The 26,692-nt window shown below is 40.8% G+C and overlaps 2 protein-coding genes and 1 long non-coding RNA gene across 3 annotated transcripts; 2 read left to right on the forward strand and 1 right to left on the reverse strand.

The window, feature by feature from the left end:
* Positions 1 to 16,126, forward strand: gon4la (gon-4 like a). Its single transcript, XM_053489803.1, has 28 exons — positions 1 to 524; positions 2,136 to 2,195; positions 2,497 to 2,699; positions 2,800 to 2,874; positions 2,976 to 3,026; positions 3,906 to 3,956; positions 4,038 to 4,133; positions 4,240 to 4,353; positions 4,677 to 4,847; positions 5,125 to 5,341; positions 5,433 to 5,534; positions 6,366 to 6,406; positions 6,502 to 6,611; positions 7,810 to 8,002; positions 8,220 to 8,306; positions 8,906 to 9,074; positions 9,457 to 9,586; positions 9,661 to 9,808; positions 9,894 to 10,010; positions 11,355 to 12,422; positions 12,502 to 12,571; positions 12,657 to 12,757; positions 12,843 to 13,040; positions 13,121 to 13,264; positions 13,342 to 13,545; positions 13,674 to 13,819; positions 13,979 to 14,081; positions 15,076 to 16,126. The coding sequence occupies exons 1-28, from the start codon at positions 365 to 367 to the stop codon at positions 15,190 to 15,192; spliced, it is 4,446 nt and encodes a 1,481-aa protein (XP_053345778.1). The 5' UTR covers positions 1 to 364; the 3' UTR covers positions 15,193 to 16,126.
* On the reverse strand, positions 15,784 to 16,668 carry LOC128515689 (uncharacterized). The gene is made up of 3 exons (XR_008356694.1): positions 16,533 to 16,668; positions 16,340 to 16,409; positions 15,784 to 15,915 (listed from the first exon to the last, which is right to left on the reverse strand). It is a non-coding gene; the product is annotated as an uncharacterized LOC128515689 (long non-coding RNA).
* pdia8 (protein disulfide isomerase family A, member 8) lies at positions 16,434 to 24,812 on the forward strand. Its single transcript, XM_053489804.1, has 13 exons — positions 16,434 to 16,707; positions 18,603 to 18,681; positions 19,867 to 19,984; positions 20,152 to 20,259; positions 20,540 to 20,669; positions 21,493 to 21,606; positions 22,204 to 22,329; positions 22,412 to 22,594; positions 22,844 to 22,952; positions 23,613 to 23,741; positions 23,857 to 23,936; positions 24,028 to 24,085; positions 24,324 to 24,812. Exons 1-13 carry the CDS (start codon positions 16,538 to 16,540, stop codon positions 24,411 to 24,413), a joined length of 1,494 nt encoding a protein of 497 aa, XP_053345779.1. The 5' UTR covers positions 16,434 to 16,537; the 3' UTR covers positions 24,414 to 24,812.
* The last annotated feature ends 1,880 nt before the right edge of the window (positions 24,813 to 26,692 follow it).

Below are 26,692 nucleotides of genomic sequence, written 5' to 3' on the forward strand. Positions count from 1 at the left end.
ATGAAAGTGTTCATAAGTTAATAGAGTAATATAGAGTTTAATTTATTATCAGGGGACAGATTTAGTCTTAGGCACAAATATATTTTATTATATATTTAGATTTATATATTTTTATATTATAAATCTAGCAGTAGTTACCGATAAGAGAAGGTTACTGTATGGTGTGTATTAGGTGTAAATAACGCCGAGTGAGGATAATAAGGCTAAGCTAAGTGCTCTCTCTCTCTCACACACACACACACAGTGAGGTATAGACTGGGGCTGACTTTCAGCTCCCGGGGTTATAGAGCGTGTGTGTGTGTGTGTGTGTGTGTGTGTGTACCATGCCGGTGGTGCTGTGTGGAGGTGTAGCGGTACAGTGGAGATGAATCCCCCCTCAGTCAGGCGCAGACACGGGGATGTGAGAGCCGGAGCCTCCCGGGGTAAACACGGCACTGTCAGTCTGTCCCTGTCCCCGTCTCTGTCTCCATCAGGAGGACCGGACACAAGTCCTGAGACAGCCAGAGGCACAGGGAGGAGTAACGGTGAGGACACACACACACACACACACACACACACTGAGAGTGTAGAGCTGTAGATCTCTCTCTCTCTCTCTCTCACACACACACAGACACACACATACTGAGAGTGTAGATCTCTCTCTCACACACACACACCAACCTGGTACAGTGTACAGTCATGTGTCACACACACACACTCACACACACACTTATTCACTCACACACAAACTCACACACATTCACTCACACACATTCACTTACACACAAACTCACACACATTCACTCACACACATTCACTTACACACACACACACACTCATTCACTCACACACATTCACTTACACACACACACACACTCATTCACTCACACACATTCACTTACACACACACACACACTCATTCACTCACACACATTCACTTACACACACACACACACTCATTCACTCACACACATTCACTTACACACACACACACACTCATTCACTCACACACATTCACTTACACACACACACACACTCATTCACTCACACACATTCACTTACACACATTCACTTACACACACACTCACACACACACTTATTCACTCACACACATTCACTTACACACACACACACACACACACTCATTCACTCACACACATTCACTTACACACACACACACTCATTCACTCACACACATTCACTTACACACATTCACTTACACACACACACACACTCATTCACTCACACATTCATTCACTTACACACACACACATACTCACTTATTCACTCACACACACACACACATTCATTCACACACATTCACTTACACACACACATACTCACTTATTCACTTAAACACATTCACTTACACACACGCACTTATTCACTCACACACAATTACTTACAGACACACTCATTCACTCACACACACTCATTCACTCACACACACACTCATTCACTCACACACACTCATTCACTCACACACACACTCATTCACTCAAAGACTCACTCAATTACACGCACATTCACACACACTCACTTATTCACTCATAAACCCGCATATACACACAATCACTCACAATTACTTACTCATTTACACACACACTCACTTATTCACTCATTCACACACTCGCATACACACTCACTCACACAATCACACACACTCACACTGTTTGTCTGTTCATGGACTAAATGCTAGCATCGCTTTCTCTCTCTCTCTCTCTCTCTCTCTCTCTCTCTCGTATACACACACACACACACAGTGCTTTTCTGTTTATAGATTCAGTCCTAGACCACTAAGGTTGTTTTATCTAATCAAATGGCCACTTAGATTAAACCCCAGCTCAAATAAAATGTTTTGCTCTCTCACACACTCGCGCATCTTGAAATGCTGGAGTAATGAGTGTTTCTAATAAAGTGGCCAAGTTTGCACACAGCATAAGAAACCGTGATGCCGCTAAACCTGAACTTGATGCACCACTATCACCAGCATCTCTCTCTCTCTCACACACACACTCTCACACACACACACACACACACTCACTTACACTCTGTTCATCTTTTAATGTCAGAAATGTTGGACCGCTAACATATGTGTATCTGATAACGTGGCCACCATTAAACAGTATCTCTGTCTCTGTCTGTCTGTTTATCAGAAGCTCAGTGTGACTCGTCATCAGATGATGAAGCAGAGAAGACCCTCATCATCACCGTCGGTACGTTTTTAATTTAGTGCATTGTTTTAAACGACTGAGTTCCTGATCTGATTGCTCCCTTAGTTGTAATTTTTATTCGAAGGAGGTTCATTTAAAAAATAAATGGAAGGAGCCTCTAGTTTCAGTGTTTTGTAACAATCTTGTTTTTCTGTAACAAGACGAGTCGTGTTTTATTTCAATTGTACTTACACATGTCTGGATGTCTTCACATCGTTGATTATTTTTCTGTAGCACCATCCTAAAATTTATCGTACAGTACAAGATCAGTTTAATTTAATTTAATTTATTTCCCTCTTCTCAGACAACAAGCAGAGCTGCCCTCGGCAAAGCGGGAAAGCTAAAGGAGGCGTGAAGAGGAAGCGAGAGACAAGTGATGAAGCAGGACCCCGGAGTCAGGATGAACTCCAGCCAGAGGTCGAGATCGACCAGGAGCTGGACAGGGAGCTGGAGAACAAGTCACGGCAGCATAACCTGACCTCAGCCAACGTGCGCAATATCATACACGTGAGTGCATTAAAAACCTTTTTAGGTTCATTCAATATTAAGAAGAGAAATCCGTCGAGATCGGTTTGAGGTTTGATGTTCGATGAAATCTTCATGACAGGAGGTGATCACTAACGAGCACGTCGTGGCGATGATGAAAGCCGCCATCAACGAGACCGAACCTGTTCCTGTGTTTGTGAGTATCTGTGACTTAGGGAGCTGTGAGTATCCGTGCTCCGGATGTAGGAGGTGGGATTAAACCTTATCTCCACCTGTATTTGTTCCCGTCTCTCCCAGGAGCCGAAGATGACGCGGTCCAAACTGAAGGAGGTGGTGGAGAAAGGAGTGGTGCGTCTGATGAATTTCTGTCTCGCAGGGATATCCGTCGATGTGATTTAGTTAGAGAAAAACGCTAAAGGCTCGGTTAAAGGAGCGGTTCGTAACATTAGCCAGAAAGACAAATCATAGCTTCAAAGATACATCTGACGATACAATGCAAAGCTGATTTTTTAAATATTGCATAAGTCATTTCCTTAAAGTCTTTTATTTCCTGTTTGCTTTTTTTTTTCTAGCCCTGAAATTAGCTCCACCCACAAGTCAGGACAGTGATACTGCTCAGTTTTTATTCCCGCTTTAGTTTTTGCCTGTTACTGTTAGCTTTAACAGAGTGACACAGCAAAATGTTTTTTACCATTTGCTATAAAAATTACAAACATACAAAAAAAACATTTTACAGGATAATATTTATACAACATTGCACACCTTTGTATAATAAATAAATAAACAAACAAAATTTTTATGTTAATTTATGTTTTATAAACCCAAAATCTTTTTCTTAATTCTGTTTTAGATGATACTAAAATTAATCCTAATATTTCACTAATGTTTTATTACATAAGAGTGTGACTAGATGTGCACAATAAAAAGAATTATAATAAATTGTGATATATAAAATTGCGATATATCGTGTTAGTCTATGTATTTAGACGAGCATCAAATAAACGCTCATTCTTATTCTGTTTTTGTTTGCCAATATTTATTTGTCTCCTTAAAATATATATTGACAAACTATTAATAAAATTCCCATCTAGGTGCATTATTACCTGTAAAAATTGCGGCCTATTGTATCATGATTTTTTTATTGATTTATTTATTTAGTTTTATTTTATTTTATTGTCATGAGATAGATTGTGCGGAGTGACTCATTCGAGTTTCTCTCCCTTGTAGGTTATTCCCACCTGGAACATCTCACCGATCAAGAAGGCGAGCAAGTTAAAGGTAGCTAAAAGATGAGACTTAAATTAACTTCAGGAAGACTTTATGAGAGGACGTCAAAGGCTAATTTGGATGTGTTTACAGGCTCCGCAGTTTGTGGACATTCCTTTAGAGGACGAGGACTCGTCTGATGAAGAGTATCACCCCGATGAAGAGGAGGAGGACGAGACGGCAGAGGAGGTACACGACCGAATTCACTTTGAAGTTTGAAAGTTCATTCACACCCTTGAGTCTGAGTATGTTAAACTGAGGGGAGTGTGTGTGTGTGTGTGTGTGTGTGATGTAGACACTTTTGGAAAGTGATTTGGAGAGCACAGCATCGTCACCACGCGGCACACGATTAAACCTCAACAGATCCTTCAGCGAATATGATGCGGAAAACAGCTGCAGCCCCAGACAGGTAACTAACACACACACACACACACACACACACACCTTATCTGTTGTATAATCTGTCATAATATTTAGTAGAATTGTGGGAGAAAATAGATCCAGTCTTGTATCATGTTTATATACGTTCGCATTTGAGGTGGTTAAAATGTTGCAGTTCCTCTACCATCCTGCAGGTGGTGCCATATTCACACAGCAAGCTAAACTGTAGTTAAAATTTTTAATTGTAGTTAAATATCGCATCAGGATATGAGCGCTCTGAACACACAGGATGTAGGGTACGCTCTCTCAGACAGATAGATGTGGTAATATTTGCCCTGTTTCTCCCCCTAGAGTTCGCGCAGGTCATTGCAGAAGCGCATGGCGGTTGTGCCCATGGGCCCCCCTCCCCCCCCGCAGGGCCCCGAGCCCCCGAGAGCCCAGACAGAGTGCAGCTTCATGGAGAAACTCCACGCGGTGGACGAGGAGCTGGCCATCGGCTCGGACTGCATGGACTCCTACCAGGTAGCTGTGACTCTCACACACACACACACACACCACAGTGCATTGTGTGAACTGTATCTCTCTTTGTTTTTCTCTCTCTCTCTTTCTAACTTTAACTGGGGCTCCCAGTTCCCTCTCTTTATGTCTTTTTTGATCTTTCTCTCATTTCCTCTCTTTTCCTTTTTTTTCCTTCTCGATGTCTGTTTTTTTTCTAATTGTTGTTATTAAGCAGTCAGATTTGTGTCTATTTTCTCTGTCTTATTAACAAACCCTGTCTCTCTCTCGCTCTGTCTCTCAGTCTCTTACCAGTAGTGGAGTGGTCGGTGAAGAGAGCCTGATGGCCTTCCGCACCCGTTCCAAGCGGCCCCTGAGAGACGTGCCTCTGGGTCGCTTAGAGGCGGAGCTTCGCGCTCCTGACATCACTCCGGATATGTACGAGTTTGGCTCCGCCCCGGAAGACAGAGAGTGGACGTACTGGCTGCAGGGCCTCATGAACTCGGACGTGGAGAACGAAGGTGCTCTACCGCGTCTCATTCGGTGGGTTTTTGTTGTTAGTGATCACCTACCGTAGGCAAATGATGACCGTCTCTGTGTGTCTCTGATTAGAGGAGGGCGATGATGAAGATGATCCGGAGTACAACTTCCTGGCCGACATCGATGAGCCGGACGTGGAAGATTACCGGAACGACAAGGCCGTGCGCATCACCAGTGAGTAATAAAGCAAGCCACGCCTTCTCGTCCAACATCAGTGTCTTGCCTTCATAAATGCGCTCCTAGAAGAACGGTCAAAAAAAACATCCCATAAACACGCTCCTAAACCTTGTGGAAAGCCTAACCAGAAGAGTTTATGCTGTTATAGCTGCAAAGGGGGCGGGGCTAACATCATAGTTTTAATCCCTATGGATTAGGAATGGGATGTTACTCAAGTTCATACAGTGGAGATCGAAAGTTTGGGCACCCCAAGTAAAAATGTGTATTAATGTGCATAAAGAAGACAAGGAAACATCCCCAAAAGCCATCAAAATGCAAATAAGACAATCTTATAATATGTCAAAAAAAGTTGGATTTAATTTCCACCATTGACAGTTTCAAAATAACAAAAAAACAAACAAAGGTGTCTGTAAAAGTTTGGGCACCCTGCAGACTTAATACCTTGACATATTATTATTATTAAGCAGTCAGGTGACAGGAATGACTACATAATCCGAAATGCTGAAAAGGTTGGATTATAACAGGGATATTCTTTAAAGATCACGGCCACCAGTTTTGGCAGAAGGATGTGATGACGAAAACCAAGAGAGGAGACAGTGTTCGAATCCCTCCCTTGGTTAACAGTATACAAGAAGTGTGGGTTAAGCTGCCTTTCCAGTCCCAAGCCCAAGCAGTAAACTTCAGCTTACTTCATCCAGATCAACTGGATCAACTCTTGGTTTTGTTTAACTTTACGTTTTAGCCTATGTTTTAGAATAAGAGTGTTACTGGCACTAACCGCGGACGACATAACATAATGTCTTTCCTCGTTAATTTTCTTTATTCCAGAGAAGGAAGTCAATGACCTGATGGAGGAGCTGTTCGACACTGTAAGAGTCGGCTAAACATTCACAAACTTTACGTTCTGTATATGTCGGTCGGTATTGTGTCTCTTTTTAACGAACAGCGTGCTCGTGTCTTAAAGTTTCAGGATGAATTAGGAGGTCAGGACGAAGAAGGTCATGAGGAGGAAGAGGAAAAGGAGGACGAAGACAATCTCCATCAAGAGCTACCCAGCATTCTGGAAAGGATTCAGTAAGACTTTACAAAGACATTTAGGGTCATGACTGAGACGACAGTCCACTACATTATACAGTATGATGTAGCCACCTCAAATGCAAACATATTTAAATGCAAACATATATAAACATATAGAAATGTAAAAATTATGTTAAAATAAAAAAAAGTTGGAAATACAATACGTGGATTGCGACACAAAAGATTTGTAATACGTAACTGAATTCATAATTTTTTCCTTCCATTTGTAGTAAATGATGTCATCATAGAAACAGGTGAAATGTCCGGAAATAATAATAACTCTTCAACTCTAACAAATAATCAAATACAGTAAAGCCCAATCCCAATTCTTCCCCTTACCCCTACACTTAGTCCTACCCCTCCGTTTGGCGCGTTCACGAGAAGGGGTAGGGGTGTCTCATTTCTCTTTTGGTTGGAGGGGTAGGGGGAAGGGGAAGGGCCAGATAGCCCTCCAAACGAAGATTTTTCGGGACCTCACTTCAAACGAAGGGCTAAGCGAAATTTTCAAGATGGCTGCTCACTCGAGCAAGCAGACCCATAAATGTAAGGGGAAGGGGCAAGGGGTAGGGGAAGGGGTAGAAAATAGAATTGGGATTGGGCTTAAATCTTCGACTTACAAACAAGGTCCGTTCCAGGAGCATGTTTGTAAGTCGGATTTGTTCTTAAGTCAGACAAAGCAAGTCGTGTACATATCTTTGTCAAGAATATACAATCTAAAGCATACCAATCCACTTGGCTGAATCTGTTCAGGGTCTTTCCCATTTCCCCACAATGCCATCATGTGGCCAAAAAGCGTAACTGCATGCGAAATGTAACTGTTGTCTGCGCGCGTGAACGGACATTATTTTTGTCTCGGAGCTGTTTTCCACTGTATTGGACTGTGAACTCTGCCTAATTGAGGATTTTCTGAAATTAAAATGATTCATCATCAGGACAGCTTTACAGGAAAGACATTTTCTTTAATCATGCTTCCGCACACACACTCGCGCGCACACACACACACACACCGGGCATTAGACATTTTATTCTTTCACAATTTCATAGTATTGTTATAGGCCTGTTCGTATCTGCCGAAATTCGTAACTCGAATGTACATGGGACTCGAAGTCAGGGACTCTTTTTTTTTAATTGAATTGTTTAAAAGCTTTAAGTTTAGCAGTAAGCAACATCTGTGTGTGTGTGTGTGTGCGCGTAGGTATGAGGACCCTTTGGCGGACATCCTGAACCAGCGCTACCGCACAGTGAAGGAGCAGCTGGACGCGATCCGCAAGCGCAAGGCTCTGTTAGAGAGTAAAGGCGTGTCCATTCCGGCTAAGCGGCCCAGCATCTCCGCCGCTTTGTCTCTAAGCCCCACCCAGAAGCTCCGCCTCCAGCAGCACATGCAACAGGTTTTTTTTTTTTTTACCTTCTTCATAAACTTTTGTAGATGGTTTAGCATAATTGCGGTAAACACCTCAAAATTTCCTGTTTTACAAGAATGTCACGTCCCAAACGTTGATTTATTTTATACCATAGCAGTTATTTATTTTATTTATTTATATTTGGACCCTTGTGTGTTCGTGTCAAGCTGTTACTGTATAAGTGGTGGTGTGTTGTGTGTTTCAGCATGTGCAGCTCCTGACTCAGGTGAACATGCTGAGCAGGTCAGTGGACGCTCTTCAGACTGAGGCCTACACAGCACGACAGTTCCTGGTGAGACACCTTTTCACCAACGTGTCGTGGTCCTGTCATTTTACTAAGGTGTACTCTGATGTCATCTTAGTAATATGCCAATACCACCAGACTTTTTATTTTTTATTTGAATTGTTTCCTTAAAGCTAAATATTGTATGCATAAGCTAACAGAAAGCTTACAGAAAGTTTTGCTAGCTAACAGGGTTGCCTAGCAACGCTGTTCACACAGCTTTCCTTATCAGTTTGAACTGTTTCAACTATTAAGCTCATTAATGCTTTATTAATATCATTAATAAAGTTTTTGTCCTTACATCAAAGCCATGATTGGAGTGACTGCTTAATGTCTGAAACACTGGCCTTCCAGGAATTCAATTAATAGCCCAAACATGTGAAAATGTCTTGAAGCAAGTTCAGGACTGTACAGGGGATGAAGCAGTACACATTTGCACAGTTTAAATATTTTACTGACTGTAAACGTCAGTCGGTTTCACGCCTCCACTCACCAGAAATTTCACCACAAGTCCCGGTTTGACTTGAACACCCCTCGTATTTAATACAGATCTGTTTTGAAAATCTTAACGCTTTCTCTCTTTCATATATTCTCTCTCTGGTTCTCAGTCAGAGCTGCAGTTCTTCGCGCAGCAGGCAGAGCAGGCGCAGCAGGTCAAGGATCCTGGGTTCGTCAGCGTCTTCAGGGCCTGTAACCTTCAGGCTGCCGTGACTCTCCTTGAGGAATTGGATCAGTCTCCTAAATCTGACTCTCAGGACCCTTGTCCGGTGTTCCCAGGTGAGAAAGTTTCGCTTCACATTGACTTTTTTTTTAACTTAAATTAACTAGCATGTATTTATTATTTAAATTAATAACATAACACACTTTCAGTACACTATTGTGTGTTTTATTACTTGTATTAGAGTCTTGTTTATTTTTATTTTTTTGCTTCGTTAAGAAGTCAAAAAAAAAAAAATTTGAAAAACACGTTCATTAGTTAAAAAAAAAAAAAAGTCTTTATACTGAGACGGTTAAATAAATGTCAGCTTATGAGAATTAATTCAATATAGGAACATTTTAAACAAGTTTACTCAATTCCCCTAGAAACACTACAATTATTATTCTTTGAAAGAGAGTGCGTTGATAAAACCCTTGAAGCCGGCACTATGATGTCTTGCAGGCTCTCAGATTCCAGCTGATTTAGCCTGGTTGATGGTGACGCGTCCGGTGTTCCTCTACCCGCAGCTACTCCCCGTGGTCAGAGTGCGTCCGTTCAGCCAGAAAGGGCCGTTTACGTCCGCAGAAAACTGGTGAGCGTCGTATACGAGGCTTCTGTATAAGTGCCTTCTCTTTAATGTGAACATGACACCCTTTTTCCTTGCAGTCTGGTGATTTTAGGCCATCAGCACCTAAAGGGCACGGTGAATCCTCTGAAACTCACCTGCCAGTATCTGCTCGCGGCGAGAAACGTCATCTGCCTGAGAATGTACGTCCGCTCGGCGTGTCAGAAACAACGGCCCAACTTCCTGAAGGTGCACGAAGATACAAAGAAGTTGTGATGGTGTACATGCCTCAGACACACCAATATCATAACCATAGTGTGTGTGTATGTTTCAGAGCTACTTTCTAGAAGGAAAATGTCCCCTCATGCCTTTGGCCTGTGAGAAAGTCAGTCCCAGTGATCAGCGCCCCCCAGTGGAAAGAGAGACGCGCCTCATGCCTCGCTGGCTTTCTGTAATAACAGTTTCTCTAATTGTTATTAGATTTGTATTATTTTGTCACAATATTTTTAAAGCTTTTAACAGTTTGGACAAATTCCTTTTTTCGGAAAGTTTTAACACAGATCGGATTGAGATCCAGTTTTATTTGTTGTAAGAGCCGAAACATGAACTGGCAAAAGTACCAGTCAAAAGTTTGGTCACACCTTCTAATTTAGTGTTGTGGGTTTTTTTGTTTGTTTGTTTAGTGATTCATTTTGTACATTATAAAAAAAAAAACCAGGAGATTTTAAAACTATATAATAACACATCTGGAATTATCTGTTAATTTAAAACTGTTAATTTAAAACATGAAGGTCAGCTGTTCTGGAACAGTTCTTGCAAGAACAGTATTGTGTCGAGTGTGTTTGCGAAACCCATCAAGCTCCATGATGAAACTGTCTCTCATGAAGACCATCCCAGGAAAGCAAAACCAAAACTGACCTCTGCTGCAGAGGAGAAGTTCATTTAGAGTCACCAGCCTCAAAAATCACTAGTTAACAACCAGCACCTCAGATTAGAGCCGTTATGAAGACTTTACAGAACATAAGTAGCAGATACGTCTCAATATCAATTGTTCAGAAGAGATTATTAAATTTTTTTGTACGCCTTCGGCATCATTTTACAGTGTAGAAAGAAATAAAAACCAGTAAAGAACGAAGTTCCGCAGATATGAACGGATCGTGGTTCTACATCCAGGTTAAATCACAGAAGTACCTCGTGTGTGTTGTACAAAAAATAGACACTGCAGTGCACCAGATACCAATATTTACAATTATATACAATATTATCAGTGTGTAAGTGAATGTGTATAAAATGCCTAAAGTCCAGCATAGTGTGTGTGTGTGTGTGTGTTTGCGCTGGAGAAATGAGTCGGCCTCACATTGATTCCATGAATCAATCCTAATTTCAGAAAATCCTCAACAAAACAGACTGCACAGGAGTGAAAAACAACTCTGAGGCAAAATGGCGTTCGGGATTCCTCTCGTGATTTAAAGGCGCAGAGACATTTGACACTTTACATTTGACATTTACTGTGAGATTCATTTCCCTAGGCGCGATTACAGTTATTGGCCACATGATGGCAGTGAGGAGAAAGGGGACAGAGATTTAGTCAAGTGGATTGGTATGCTTTACATTGTATATTTGTGTCAAAGACGTACAGTATAAGACTCACTTTGTCAGACTTGAGAACAAATCGGACTTACAAACATGCACCTGGAAAGAAACTCATTCATAAGTCGGGGAATATTTGCATTTTTTATATATTTAAATACCAATTTTTTTTTTTCATGTTTATTTAAATTTCATGTCATTACAGGAAAATCTTAAACTGATCCACAGGGAAGTGCAAAACTACAATCTTCAGCTTTCTGATCTTCAACAGGACCAACCCGATCCGTCCTCTCCACTCCTCAGCTTCGCCCCAGGTACGCGCTATCCCCCTACCCTCCCCGACTCCCTCGCCCTCGCTCTTAAACCACGGCCTAGAAAAAAGCCGTCGCGTGCTCCCATTTCTCGGCCCAAACCCCAACCCAGACCACCGCCATCAGTCACCGACGTGGAGAAAGCTCTAAGTCGTCTACCACCTCTTCTGCCCAAGTGCGTCACGCAGAACGTTCAGCCCGGTCAGAACGTTAACTCCGGGTCCGAGATGCAGAAAAAAATCAAATGTAGAAATAAGTCTGCTGGGAAGACCAGAGTGGACGCAAATAACGTTAGAAATTCATCTCAGAGAAACGAAGGAAAGCTCATTATAACTTTACCCACGGTGCCAGTAACGTCCAGCGGAGAAGTGTCTAGTGTTCCGAGCCAAGGAACTGTGATCATGACTTTACCTACCGCGCTCTTATATCCTACCCAAGTGTCCCAGACACCTTCATCCTTTACCCCAGTGGTTAAAGAACACATGAGTCAGCGCTGTGGGACTTTACTCAAGCTGAGCATGGGACAGAGACCCAATCCGAACCCTCTGTCCGTATCGTCTTCGTTTCTCCTACTGCCTTCAGGCTCTGTAGTTACAAACAGTGCTGATGTGAACCCTGAGCTTCAGGGTACTTTAGGCAACTTTCCAGAAAGCACAGAGGCAAGTAGAAATCTTCCAGATGGCCATGACGTCCAGGAAAGCGAGACGACGAATACGCAAGCTCTCAAGGACCTCGAGCACGAGCACGGAGATGAAGAATGCAGAGATCCGTTTCTCACCTTGTCAGAATCTTCTGGTAGTCCAGGTCCAAGTTTGTCTGGGGAAGATGAAGCAATGGAGAGCAGGATGGACATGGACATGGAAGATATAGAGGGACAGAGGCAAACGTTATTGTCTACAGGAGAGAGGGAATGTGCAGGGATGCAGGAGGAGGAGTCAGGAAGGTCTTTCCAAAAGCTTCAGGTGAGCTTGCAGCAGACAGCAGTGTCAGAGATATAAGCAGGTAGAAGTAAAAATAATAATAAATCCTTCTTTTTAAAAGGAGGCAATGAAGAAATTGTCAAAGCTGGCATCAGATCCTGAAGAAAGAAGAGACAAAAGGACAGCTGCAGGTTCGCACTGAATCGTACACTTTCTTCTCCTGTTTTTTTTTTATTATAATTTTTTTTTTATTTCTGACTGATCATGTCTGTTTAGGAGAGGAAATCCCAGAGTTTCTTCTACATGATGATCTACCTGACAACGATCCTCAGAGAGACGTCAAAGACGTCGCCTTTGCACAAGCTTATTTAGAGAAGGTACGTTGCGGACAGATGAGAAGCTGTAGAAGTATAATCCGCTCTGTGTTTATACAGTATATGAGAGGATGTGATATTTGTGCAGGTGTCCGAGGCTCTGCAGGCGGTGCCGGGGAAGGTGGAGGAGTTCCTGAGCGTGCTGTTTGAGTTTGAGCGTCATCCCGAGGGAAGGACCGCAGTGGAGCTCTTCGCGAGACTCAAACCCATACTGCACAACCACCCCGAGCTGCTGCGGGACTTCGCCGCCTTTCTACACCCCGAACAAGCCCAGGAGTGCGGCCTGGTGAGAGGGGAAAAAAAACATATCCAGATGTTCCGAACGTAGCTTGAATGTCGTTCAGAGTCTGATTTTTCTCTCTGTAGCTGGAGGAGCAGCGGGCGTTTGAGAGGAGCCGGAGGTTCCTGCGGCAGCTGGAGCGCAGTTTCGGGGAGAACTCCATGCGCTACAGGAGGGTAGTGCGCACTCTTCAGCAGGGGCTACCCAAAACTCACAGGGGCTCAGAGGAGGTACTGTAACATCCGAACGCTTTCGATTGACGCTTTAAATCCGTTTCTTATGTCTTCATTTAATCATCCGTTCTCAGATGAAGGCCCAGATAGCTCTGGTCTTTCGTGACCACGCCCACTTGCTGAAGGAGTTCTGGGCGTTTTACGAGCAGCTCCACTCCTCAGTGCGGCGCGATGAAGATGAGGAAGAGGACGAGGTGGAGGCCGACAGCGTGTCCGGTGCTCAAGTGGTGCAAAGCGTGGAGCAAAGTCAGGCAGAACATAAACAAAATCACGTGCAGGTGATTGATGTTTCATTACAAAATGTTTTTTATCTTTTTTTTTTTTTTTTATATGTTCTGATGCAACCACTCTGACTATTATGTGTCAGGAAAAAAATGCAAAAATTTTTTCCTCTTTTCTGTCTCAGAGTGCTGATGTAATAAACACAAATACAGAGAGCTGTAGTGCAGGAATGATGGATGAGCAGAGCGGAGAAGAAGATCCACAGGCCCACCTCAGAGCCAGGAACTGTTCACGCATGCCAAGCGGAGAGAAAGTGGTGCTCTGGACAAGGTAGAAAATTAATTCCTTATGAGCACTACCCTCTTGCATACCTTTTAAATGTGAGTCTGGACTTGGTTAGTCAAAGAAACAAAAGAATATATCATGATCTGATTTTGGCATATTTGTATTAAGTATGTGTGTTGTATTAAATTATGTGTGTTTAAACAGAGAGGCAGATCGTGTGATACTCACTACCTGTCAGCAGAGCGGAGCGGGTCCAAGCACTTTCACCTCTATTGCTGCTCGGCTTGGGAACAAAACAGCCACGGAGGTATATTTATACTGTAACAGTATAAATAGATTTATACAAACTTCCAGGCATATGAAATGATAAGAGAATACAAAAGCTTGTTGACAGATGGACAACGTCAATTGAAGGCGACTTAGTTTGTCTTTTCTAAACACTAATTAGAATAAATTCTAATTCTGTATAAATAAATTATATTATTTGCAGAGTGCAAATAATTTTTGACTTACCCACGTATTATTATTATTATTGTTGGTCTTTCGGCTGCTCATTATTTTTATTGTTATTATAATCGTTATGTCCATTTCACTATCTATACCCGTAGTCGATCATTATTTTCTATTTACCATTTTTGTAGTTAAGTATATTTATCGTAATTCTTTTATTGAACGTATTTGCTTAAATACATTTTACTCAGTTATTTTTGTTTGTTTGTTCTTAGTATTAATATATTTAGTTTTTGCCACCACAGTACTGCAGATGTGCCGCCAGAGGAAATTTGCTATAAATAGGTAGCATTTTTTTTTCAGTTTTGTTATTTTGTTAAAAACTGCCATAAAGGTTACATTAAAGGTAATAAGAACCTATAAAACAAAGTGACATGATTTATGAGGTTATGTTATTTTTCATACTATATATGGAAACCCTTTATCTTAGTCCTATTAATCAGAGTTGGGATTAAAGATTTGTGTGCTGCAGAAAATCATCAGGTTTGATTAAATTGGCTCTGAACTCAAGTGTGCAAATCCAAAGTGATCAAAAACTCCAGGGGAGGGGCGGTACTTGTTAAAATTGAATCGGAAATAAAACATTTAAACAACCATATCAGCAAAGCTTTACAAAAAGCTCAATATAATAAATAAAATTTATATTTTTACTGTTTGCAACTAAACTAAATATGGTCCTTCTCAGTGCATGACTATTGATTTTTTTTTAAAATGTACCCAATTTTTAATGTGATTCAGAAATAATCATTTTTTTCCGCCTCTTTTATTTCTATTTTTTCATCCCCTCATAGGTTGCCGCACGCTACCAGGACCTCATAAAACTGTTCCGCAAATCCACCAAGCAGCGCATCACAGCACCTTCGGACACCTCGGGCCAGTTCCACCCGACTGATGAGAAACTAGACTAGTGCATGCTCACACTTTATGGCAGATATCCGTTTGGATTCATACTGATCAAAACCCCAACTCCTGAGTCAGATGAGCTGGTCTTAAGGAAGGAGAACGCGGTTAGGTTTTGATGTTTTCTCTTAAGTGTATGTTTCAATATGCTGAGTTTAAATATCGATCTATATGTAGGAAGTGACTACTGAAATTGTACTTGAAAAAAGTGCTAGAATTAATATTGTGTTTCAAAAATGACCGTGCTTATTCACTTTTGGAATAAATGTGAACAGCGGAAAGTGATATAGTTGGCATACATAACTGTAAAACTTTGAAAACTCTTGGACAACTTGGAAGTGTTTTGTTAAAAACAAGGACATTGTTTTTAACAAATGTTACAATTGAATTTTGGTAGTGCTGCTGAGAGACGTTTTTCTCCCTCCAGGATCTTCAGTCCATTAGTGATTTGGATCTGTGCTGAAAGACTGAAAATGAACTGAAATTTATTTTTATTTGTATAATCAGTATTAAAGTCACATGGTGGCGTAGTGGTTAGCACTGTGCAGTCTGGCACTTTCAGTGACCGGGTTCGATTTCCCGCCTCCGGGGCTGTGTGCATGGAGTTTGCATGTTCTCCCCGTGTTGGTGGGTTTCCTCCAGGTACTCCGGTTTCCTCCCACAGTCCAGAGACATGCCGATTAGGATAATCATCAGTAATGTATCATTGGATTGGTACCCCGTCTCAAGCCCTGTATACAGGATAAAGTGGTATAGATAATGATAAGTGGGTGATTTCGACAAAAACATGCACAACACTGACTGAAAATATATATATAAAAAAAATTCGCATTTGTAAGATTTTTTTTTTTTTCTTTTTGTCAGCCTTCATGTTTTCTACTGAATTTTCCATGTGGTGCTTTTTCATTCAAAGAAACATGCCAATAAAAATGAATAAAACAGTGTGAGGATAAATTCCTTCCTCGATTATGTACAAGATGTCAACATGGAACAATTAAATATAATATCTAAGATTATATATACTGTTTATGACACTCGCGTTAATTTAAATGTCTATTGAGATTTTAAGCAGCAGTTTCTTGCTGGTCATGAACAAGCTGTGAGGCGATTGCATAATTACTGATTGACAGAAGACTGAACCAATCGGTGCCTTACATCTTGACCAATCAGCGTGCGCGCGTTGTGACGTATTGCTTTTTGGTCCCGCCTCTCTCGTGGACACTAGCTTCAAATAAAGAGAGAAAGAGACGGACAGAGGAGCAGAAATATAACACAGGAGTTCATGCTTTTGGTTTAGTTTTTTGATTTATTTAAGTTTTTTTTCGTCCCTTATGTCATTGCCGTTTACCTGTCATGGCCGGTTGTGTGTCAGGTCTCGGGTTATTGTGTGTTTTGTGTTCGGCGGCGGTGTGGACGAGCTCTGTCCTGGCCGGGCGCAGTGATGTGATGGAGCTGAAGGATCTGGATTTTGACTACGTCGCCGCCGAGCAGGAGACCATGCTGGTCAAGTTTTATGCTCCATGGTAACAAAAATATATACAAACAGTGTTATATACATTGTAACTTTGTTCTGCATAACGAACCTTTGTTTAAACGAGCAGTTCAAAGGTTAGGCAGTGAGCTGTCCATGGTACCTCTAACGGCAGGAGGAAGTGCAAGCTGTGCACGAGCTTATATTACTGCCAACAGCTGTGCGCGTGTGCGCGCGCGCGCTCAGTACAGTCTCACATTTTTTACATTTTTACTTACTACATATTTACCTGTTACGTATATATATGTATGTATGTCTTTCCACACCATACTGTTTGACAGTTTCTAAAATGCTCAGACCAATCTGTTGCTTTGCCCCTCCAGGGTCTGGGTTCGATTCCCACCTCAGGGTGTGTGTGTGGACTTTGCATGTTCTCCCCATGCTTTGGGGGGGAGTCTGGGGTCCTCTGAGTTCCTCCCACAGTCCAAAGACATGCAGATTAGATGAATTGACATTTAAAAAATTGAGTGTGTGTGTTTGTGCGCCTTTGATATCCAGGGTGTACCCTGCCTCATGCCCCAAGTCTCCTGGCATAGGCTCCAGAGCCACAGTGATCCTGTATACAGGATAAAGCAGTAGAGATGGAGACTGAGTGAGTGAGTTATGATTCCCTCCTCACGTCTCTGTATATTTCCTCCAACATTCCAAAGACCTCCAGATTGATCTAATTGCCATTCCCAAATTGCCTGTATGATAAGCGGTATAAAAGATGAATTCAGATGAACTTTTGTTGTGAACTCAAGCTCTCGAGCTCTATCTCAGTGATTTTGTGCATCATGCTGACTGCATCTGCTTGACGTGATTGGTTGATTTGATATATCCTGCCTTTCAGAGTTTAGACCTAAATGGTCATGGCGATATTTTAAGAAAACTTTGGCAAGTGAATGCAGTGTATGCTTTAACAGGAACGTGTTAATGTGATGATCCAATCAACCACTTATGAGGGAGCAGAGAAGTGAATAAAATGTAGCAGATAAAGTTCAAGATCGCGGGTAATGTTTACAAACATCTGAATGGAGAAGGAGTATGACTTTTTGGCACAAGACGGGCTTGTTTAGAAATCTCCTTGGTTATTCACGGACAACACTCTGTAAAGTTTATATCCAATGGTGTAAAAAAAAAAAAAAAAAAAAAAGGAAGAAAGCATGTATGAAATAGAAGTTCTCCAGACAGGAACGTCTTAATGATAGGATAACATTACATTAGATATACAGCATTTGGCAGGCGCCCTTATCCAGAACGACTTGCGTATTTTATCTCAGTATACATCAGAACAGATGAGGGTTAAGGGCCTTGCTCAAGGGCTCAACAGTGGCAAATTGGTGGTTGTGGGATTTAGACCTAGTTCTTAACTACTGAGCTACCCCTGCCCTAATGAGAAAGTTTAGGAGATTGGCCAGATTGATCTGAGCTGACATGAATGTTCTAGTAACTCGTAAAACAACTCTCTACAACCACAATGAGGAGAAAAGCCTCTTAGAACACATAGGACCTGAAACGTTTAGATATAGTATGTGGCTTAAAACAGCAGAAGAACACATTGGGTTCCACTTTTGTCAGCAAGGAACATAAATCTGACACTACAAGAGGGTAGAGACTCACTCAATCTGGACAGCTGAATACAGCATTAATCTAAAGCTGTGATCTTCACCTTCTGATGAGACAGATTTGAGAATTTAGCAGTGCTGTGGTGTAAAATCAAAAAACTTCCCTTTAAGCTGCATTGACTTGAGGTGTAGCTCTAACATGAAGTGTTTTTGTGTTTGTTTGTGGGCAGTATGCAGTTGACATTCACTCTGTAGGTGTTAATTTAGCACTCTGAGACTTTCCTCCTCACTGGGGGATTTTGATGTTTATCTTTCTTCGTCCTCGTCTCATTCGCTGCAGGTGTGGCCACTGTAAGAAACTCGCTCCTGAGTTTGAAGCTGCTGCTAGAAGACTTAAAGGCATCGTGACTTTAGCCAAGGTAAGGATTTGATAAAGGATCCGTTGGGTATTCTCAAATAAAATGGATAAGGGTCACGACAGTGGTGTTTTTATTTCTGCAATTTAACACGAGATCTTATTTTACACATCTTCTGCAAATTTTGTTCCTGAGGTAATCATTAAAGTCCTAAAATCCCAGTTAAGCAAAATACTCTGCACCTTTTCCCAATACAAAACTATTCACAAAATGCTTGACTAAATAAACAGATTTTCAGAGCAGACTTAAACACTGAGACTGTGTCTAAGTCCCGAACATTAATTGTAAGGTTGTTCCATAACTTTGGGGTGTTGTAAGAAAAACCTCTGCCCCCTGTTACAGTTTTCATAATTAGTGCTACTGACAAACAGCCTGCATCTTTTAATCGAAGCAGAAGTGGCGAAGCATTAAAAGCTAGCAGTTTACTTGCGTACTGTGGCACGAGACCATTTAGTGCTTTATAGGTTATGGGAGCCAATGCAATTGCACACTCATATTTAAAAACATACAGCGCCACCTGTTGAATTTTAAGATGAAGTAATGATAATGATAGTAAAAGTATTTTTTTAAAGGATAAAGGTATCACTCATCATCAAGTTTCGAATAACCATCAGTGATAGTGAAAGTACACTATTTTTGTTCTACATTTGTAACTGGTGTGACACACGGGTGTCATCACAGACACCTGGAACGGACACGAGGCACGGTCTTATGGGAAAGGGTAGTTTTATTTGGAAAATGGGGAAGGAACGGGGTTAAAGGGGGGAGAAAGGAAAATAGTAAATGTGTGCCCATACGGGTCTGGAGGCAGTGGCGATTACGATTGAAACAAAGCCTATATGTTACCTCACGCTCGGCCAAATACACCCGTGAAAACCACATTAAAATTTGTTCAGGGGTTTTCACATGATGCATGCACAAATAAACAGACATTCCAAAAAAAACATGCTGATGTGTCCTATTACGTACTCTTACGTCCCCCCTAATAATTTTTCCGCAGATATCTTCCATGTGCAGACACGCCCACTTTACAGTTTTATTATAGGTAATAAAAATATAGATTTGATAGAACTGAGAAACACTTAAAAACTATCATGTATATCTGAGAATTTCTAGCTTGATCGTAGTTTTGGAGGTTTGGAGATGAAGCTCCCTGCCTTCTTATGAGTTGGTTGTTCTCTCTTACAGGTGGACTGTACGTCAAACACGGAGGTTTGTGGCCGGTTTGGGGTCACCGGATACCCTACTCTTAAAATATTTAAGAACGGAGCGGAAACATCAACTTACGACGGTCCTCGTTCATCAGGTGTGTGTCTGTGGGGGTAGATGTTTGGGTGTAAGTGTTATAAGTGATTGTATCCATTAACCCTGGACTTTGCATATGAAGGGTGGCCTGTGGATCAGTGGGACACCAGTTGTACCACCATATTTTTCTATGTACAACCTTTCAACTTTAAATGCGCTCCGTCACAGATGGAATGGTGGAGCACATGAAGAAGCAGGCAGGGCCCGACTCCAGGCTGCTGAACAGTGAGAAAGACCTGGAGGCCTTCGTCAACCACTTTGATCCGAGTGTAATTGGTGAGTAGGTTGGGTTTATATTTAACACAGAGCTGCTGGATTATCTATTCTGATTGGTCAGGTGCTTGTTCCTGTTTGTCATCACTATAGTAACTACTTAAACAGGTACAGGGTCATTTTCTGACGAAGTATCCAGCGTCAGTGCTCTGTAACGGTCTACTAAGCACTACTTTTATATCATGGTTGGAGAGAGACTGAAAGTTTATAGTCATTATAACATAAGTGATAAATGTAACTAGAAATAAGTAAATGTTTACCATCGAGTCTTGTCTTTATGTAGGAGTGTTTGAGAGCAGCGACAGTCCTCGGCTGGCAGAGTTTCTCAAAGGCGCCAACCTGATGCGGGACAGTTTCCGCTTCGCTCACACCACCGACATGCAGCTCGGCCTCAAATACCAGCTCAAGTCAGAGTAAGAGACTTTACCTAAAACCTAAAAAGAGTCATTGAGAGATTGAAGAAGTCTAATCCACAACTATGGTTATTGTATAGACATAATCTAAGTTAATTAATGTCCGAGGTGTGTTTGAGTCAAACCGGGACACATTTATGAGAGTAAAAACTCCCTTTATTTTTCCATATAATCCCCTGCTACACTCATAAGTAGAAAGCTTTCTCAGAATGCTGGCGCAAAGATGGGACTGCCTGCTTCATGTCTTAAACACTGGCCTCCCAGGAACTCCTTTAATGGCCCAAACATATATAATAGGGTGACACCGCAATAACTCTCAGCCGAGTTCCTGTAATGTGCAAATGGTGTTGCTGAATGATTGTGATCAGATGCGTCTCACCTGGTTGTCGATGGATTGTACCGACATTCTGACTGTCCATGGGAACGACTGCAGTGGGCTCTTCACAAACGTACGGTCATCTTTAAAACGTTTTTACTGCAGTCTCATCACAGATCGAGTCTGTGATGGCAGTCTTCTGTAAATGTCCTTCGCCACCATTCACCAGATATGTCATCACAAGTCCTGGTTTGACTTGAACGCTCCTTGTTCATACTGTATTCAGTGAATTACATAAGCATTCGTCTTCCTGACCATCTAACAACATGCAACTGAAACAGACTCTGATCATGATGGGTAACTCTGATCATGATGCTACCACCACCACGCTTCACTGTCAGGATGGTGTTTTCAGCATGATGAGCAGTGTTAGGGTTCTGCTCATTCTAAAAAAGTGTAAATGTGTAAGTGTGCAAAATTTAAATAATAAGCTGTCCGTCTCTGCAGGGGCATCCTGCTGTTCAGGCCTCCCAGGTTGGCCAGTAAGTTTGAGGACAGCGTGATCCAGCATGGAGGCTCGTTTTCCATCACCGGTTTACGGCGTTTTATCAGAGACAACATGTAAGTGTTTCCTCTCTTTTTATTTACGTGGCTTAGTATTACAGTTACAGTGGGGGGAATAAGTATTTGATCCCCTACAGATTTTCTAAGTTTGCCCACTTACAAAAAATGAAGGGTTTATAATTTTTATCTTAGGTTTATGGTAAAGGATTGAGACAGAATATCAACAAAAAATCCAGAAAAAGCACATGATACCTGAATAAAGTGAATAAAGTTGCATTTCAATGAGGGAAATAAGTATTTGATCTCCAAGCAAAACATGACTTAGTACTTGGTAGAGAAACCCTTGCTGAAAAGCACAGTGGGAAGACGTTTCTTTAACAACTGTCAGATTAGAAAATCTGTAGGGGATCAAATACTTATTTCCCCCACTGTATAATTTGCATAATTTTTTTATTTGTTAAATCTAAAGAGACGTGAAGGCAGTTAAAAATTTGCCCCTTCTAATAAGGGCACAAAAACACAAAGCTGCCATTAAAACCTTTGAAGTCGGGTTGGGGAATATCTGAGCATCAGTAAGCTTTCAAGTCGGCCTTTTAAGGTGATAAATAAATGAAATTCTTTCGCACTGCTGATTAGTCTAATGTGTTTCTGTAGATTTGGAATCTGCCCGCACCTGACCAAAGAAAATAAAGAGCAGCTGAGGAAGCGAAACCTCCTGACGGCGTACTATGACCTGGATTATGTGCACAACCCCAAAGGCTCCAATTACTGGAGGAACAGGTGAGGAGGGTTCGGTCACAGGGACTCCAGACGGACACGCTCGGTATTCTGTTCCATGTCTGATGCGTGCGATTTGTCTCAGACTGTTAAAGGTGGCATCTCAGTACAAGGACCGCGGCCTGCACTTCTCCGTGGCTGACCGGCGAGACTTTACCGACGAGCTTGAAGAAGAGTACGGTCTGGGCACGACGGAAGGGAACGACGTGCCGTTCGTCACCATCAGGACCAGACTGGGACACAAATACACCATGCGCGAGGAGTTTACGTAAGCGCTGTGACTCACAGCATTGCCGTTCGAGCTAACAACAGTCTGACTGATTAGTGAACCAGATTGTGATTGGCTGATGTAGATCCTTATCCACATGCAATGCAGAATATTTAACATAAACAACTATTTGTGTTTTTGTTTTCTTGCCATTTAAAAAAATAATAATAATTATAGATATTTTTGTAAAGATTACTGGTACATCTGGTGGAAAAAAAAAGTGTTAACTATGATGTCATTTCTTTCCAGACGGGATGGAAAGTCTTTGGAGAGGTTTTTAGAGGATTATTTCGCTGACAGACTGAAGCGTTACGTGAAATCAGAGCCTGTACCTGCTAACAACAACGGACCAGTCAAGGTGTATATGTGTAGCCGAGTTTGTCTAGGTTTTAATGAGCTTTTTCATTTATTATTATTATTATTTAATAGGCAGCACAGTGACGTAGTAGTTAGTAAAGTGGCCTTGCACCTCCAGGTGCTTGGGCCCACCCATCATTGCTTGCAACTATATTTTAATTCTGTAGTTTTTTTTTGTTTGTTTGTTTGTTTTTGGTTCATGTTTTTTTATAATGGCAATCTGACTTAATTTTTTGTTGTTGTTTTAAAAAAAAATTCACCACATTACTTTTTTTTTTCCTCTTCTGTTGTTTACCCTTGCGATCACATGATAATTGTATTTTACTTTGTAGTTTAATAAACTGCCGTAGACATAGAGTATAGAATACAATACGTTTTCAGAGGATTGTGATAGTCTTCCCAAGCTTTATAACCCCCTTTTTTGGTATTTGGTAACAAATTTGGTTGAACCAAAATTCAAGTGTACAAATTCAGACCATGCTAAACAGGAAAAAAGACTGAGATTATGTTCACACATAGACTTTAGTTTTATTGACCTGCTTTTAAAAAAAAAAATTTTTTTTCTTATATCCATGTTTGTTGTTTGTAAGTGTACCACAAAATTACTAAGTGCTTTTGTTTTATTTTTACACATATTTTAGCGTGTTATTTTTTTCTCCAGGTTGTCGTTGCAGACACGTTCGAGGAGATTGTGAACGATCCAGAGAAAGACGTGCTGATTGAGTTTTACGCTCCTTGGTGCGGCCACTGCAAGAAACTCGAACCGAAGTACACAGAGCTTGGACAGAAGGTGAGGCGTTAAACAGTACTGTGCAAAAGTCCTTGCTCTAAAGCAGAAATTTTCCACAGTTTACGTTATTAATTATGATCATTAAATAAGAACTTAAAGAACATTTTTTCTTTAGCTTTCCAATGATCCCAATATTGTGATCGCTAAAATGGACGCCACGGCCAACGATGTCCCGCAAGGCTACGATGTGGAAGGGTGTGTGTTTAAAACCCTCGGTAGACACAATAATTAAATTGCTAGAGCGTTTGCAAATTTAAACTTTTGCCTTTTTTTTTTTCCTCCGTAGATTTCCCACAATATATTTCGCACCTGCTTTGAGGAAGGATGAACCGAAACGATATGAGGTAACGCAAACTAGTTACATTTGTGACATTAGATTAGCCTCGTTAAGTAAGATTTTTAACATTGGTACCATCACGAACTTTAGTTGTAAAAACTTTCAATGTAAAAAAACTATAGATTTATATCCAAATTGAGGTTGTGTTAGAAGAAAGATAAAAACACACAAAGTATATATACATTTAATTCACAATATTTTTGTCTCAGATTCTGTAGTGTAAACATGCTTGTTTTGGATGCTAGGGGGGCCGTGAAGTGAAGGACTTCCTCAGCTTCCTTAAACGGGAAGCGACCAACCCCATGATGCTTCAGGGAGCGAAAGAAGAACTGTGATGTATGCTGGGTCCGTTTTATCCGTCTCATTTGTCTGGTTGTGCTATAATGAAGGTCACGCGGGTCCTCCAGATGTTCAGACGTTGGAATCAGGGGTAAGAAAGACGTGAGAGACACACGAGAGATCTTCTGACGGTAGAAAGGAGCATGAGACAAGGAGCAACATCTGGTATTTCATATTTAAGTTCTCGGTTTAGACGTGTGTGCTGGCCTGGGAAAAGCCTTTATATGCTGAAATATGACTTTTCTCTGCTACATAAAGTTCTGAACCAGAATGTATTTTACGGGGTTTCTAACTACAAGTAAAGTAACGACGCACCCGGATGAGGGAAATGATAATCAACTAGTACAAGGCACTAAAGTTACTAAATATTAATTTACTAAATTATAACTCACAGTTAATTAATATCTTACAATGCAAACAGTCAGCAAATTATTATTATTATTATTGTTCTGTTTAACTTTGTGGAACATCCGCAAATAAAGTGGAGTTGTGGATTCGATAAAGTTATCAGTTACTGTTTGAGCACATGGGAGTCAACGTTTCTGCATCATTTTGGTAAAACCTGAGATGCGTTCAAATCAAGCCAGTTATAAAAATTAGATAAAGTTTTCTCGATCAAACTGCTTCATGTCTGGACTGCCGGCCTCCCAGGAACTCCTTTAATGCCACAAACATGTGGAAATGTCTTGGAGCGAGGTCAGGACTGTCCGATTAGCTATTTGTCCATTTTCAAGGACCAGGCGTCCCACTCGCTCCATTCGACTGTTTTATCTCATCACTGTGCTTGTGTTCGAAGCCTACTGTTACAATGTTGATCAGTTTTACACCTTAAGTTTTTAAAGAAATTCCCGGTTTGACTTGAACACCCCTGGTACAAACTTTAAATAAATCAACATCTAAAGTTTTCAGTAACTCACTTTACCAAAAACCTCTTGTAGACTGGATGAACTTTTGGAGTTCCCTGTGGCCTTCCACTTCCTCTTTGTTTTCTGTCACCTTTGGCTATATTCATTACTTTTTTTTTTATTTTTTATAAAGTGTATTTCTCTCTGTGATAATTCTGATTAAATTAAACTGATTTGATTATTTATCTTGTCCTGCCTGTATAGTTTTTCCCCCGCTAGTGTGTTTATGAGAGAGGAAACAACAGCGTGACACTGAAATTACACAACACATCCGAGAGGATCTATTTACTCATTTCACTAATGCTGTTTCTTTATAATTAAGATTGTTCGTTTATTTTGATGGAATTTTGTCAGCGTTTGACTTGTGTCATCGTTCTCCTCCAAACAAGTGATTGTTAGATCGTTTCCCCTGTACCTCTTGTTCCAAGACAATATGATGTAAACTGTAAGTTGCAATCAATAATCAGATATTTATAAGGTTGGATATCGATATTTAAAAAGGTTGGATTATGATTACAGAGTTTCCACTTAACGTGGTGGGGAAGATTTTTTAATGGGGGTTAAAAGGTAGCGAGACCAAAAGGTGCTAAGCTCATATTGTTTGTCTTTGCCACTCCAAAAATAAGTGTGCTTGTGCTGTTGACTTTAACTTTATCTTTTGCCCTGTACATTACAGAAACAGAAAGGTTGCATTATGACGATTTGAGCTTCTGCCTTTCACAGGAAACAAAATGTTTATTTTATAAAAACAATACTGTTTACCAGTAAGTATGTAAGGAAAGTAAATACGTTAAGTAACAAATGTTTGAGCTAAACCTAAGCTAAAAGCACTATAAACAATTATGGCTGCAAAAACTGTTATCAAGTTAGTCTGCTAGCTATCTAGCTAATTAACCCTTACTTAATTCTTGGATTGTGGATAATCTTGAATTAAATGTGCTACGTGTGATACTGCTGTAAACTGACACACTAACACCATGCTGATGGTCTCATCCTGTAGCAGTTAAGTCACTCATTAGGTAAAAATAAATTTGACATTACAAATTCGTAAAATATTACCATTTAAAGATCAACATTTTAAAAAGTCGCCTTTTTGACCTTCATTATGTAATGTTTCCTTAGCACTTTAAAAGTTAGTCATCCATAACATTATATTTTAGATTAAATATTGGTGATGTGATTTAAAACAAAAAATTTGACAATGTTTATGAATCTAAGCAAAAATGTAGTACCTAAAAACAGTTACACATGCTGTTGTAGGAACGTAATCCCCAAAGTTATAGGGAAATAAACTAGTGCCATCAAGCTAGAACGTACCATGATCAGTCTAAACTGCTGGCCTCCCAGGAACTATATTTAATAGCCCCAAC

Source organism: Clarias gariepinus, chromosome 28 (genome assembly GCF_024256425.1).
Source record: "Clarias gariepinus isolate MV-2021 ecotype Netherlands chromosome 28, CGAR_prim_01v2, whole genome shotgun sequence".
Lineage (NCBI taxonomy): Eukaryota > Metazoa > Chordata > Actinopteri > Siluriformes > Clariidae > Clarias > Clarias gariepinus.

Coding starts and splice junctions, on each gene's coding strand:
- gon4la (XM_053489803.1), top strand. CDS start 365: ATGAATCCCCCCTCAGTCAGGCGCAGACACGGGGATGTGAGAGCCGGA. Junction 5,342..5,432: donor CTCGGACGTGGAGAACGAAG/GTGCTCTACCGC, acceptor GTCTCTGATTAG/AGGAGGGCGATGATGAAGAT. Junction 8,003..8,219: donor TCCAGCAGCACATGCAACAG/GTTTTTTTTTTT, acceptor TGTGTGTTTCAG/CATGTGCAGCTCCTGACTCA.
- pdia8 (XM_053489804.1), top strand. CDS start 16,538: ATGGCCGGTTGTGTGTCAGGTCTCGGGTTATTGTGTGTTTTGTGTTCG. Junction 20,670..21,492: donor AAATACCAGCTCAAGTCAGA/GTAAGAGACTTT, acceptor CCGTCTCTGCAG/GGGCATCCTGCTGTTCAGGC. Junction 22,330..22,411: donor TCCAATTACTGGAGGAACAG/GTGAGGAGGGTT, acceptor GATTTGTCTCAG/ACTGTTAAAGGTGGCATCTC.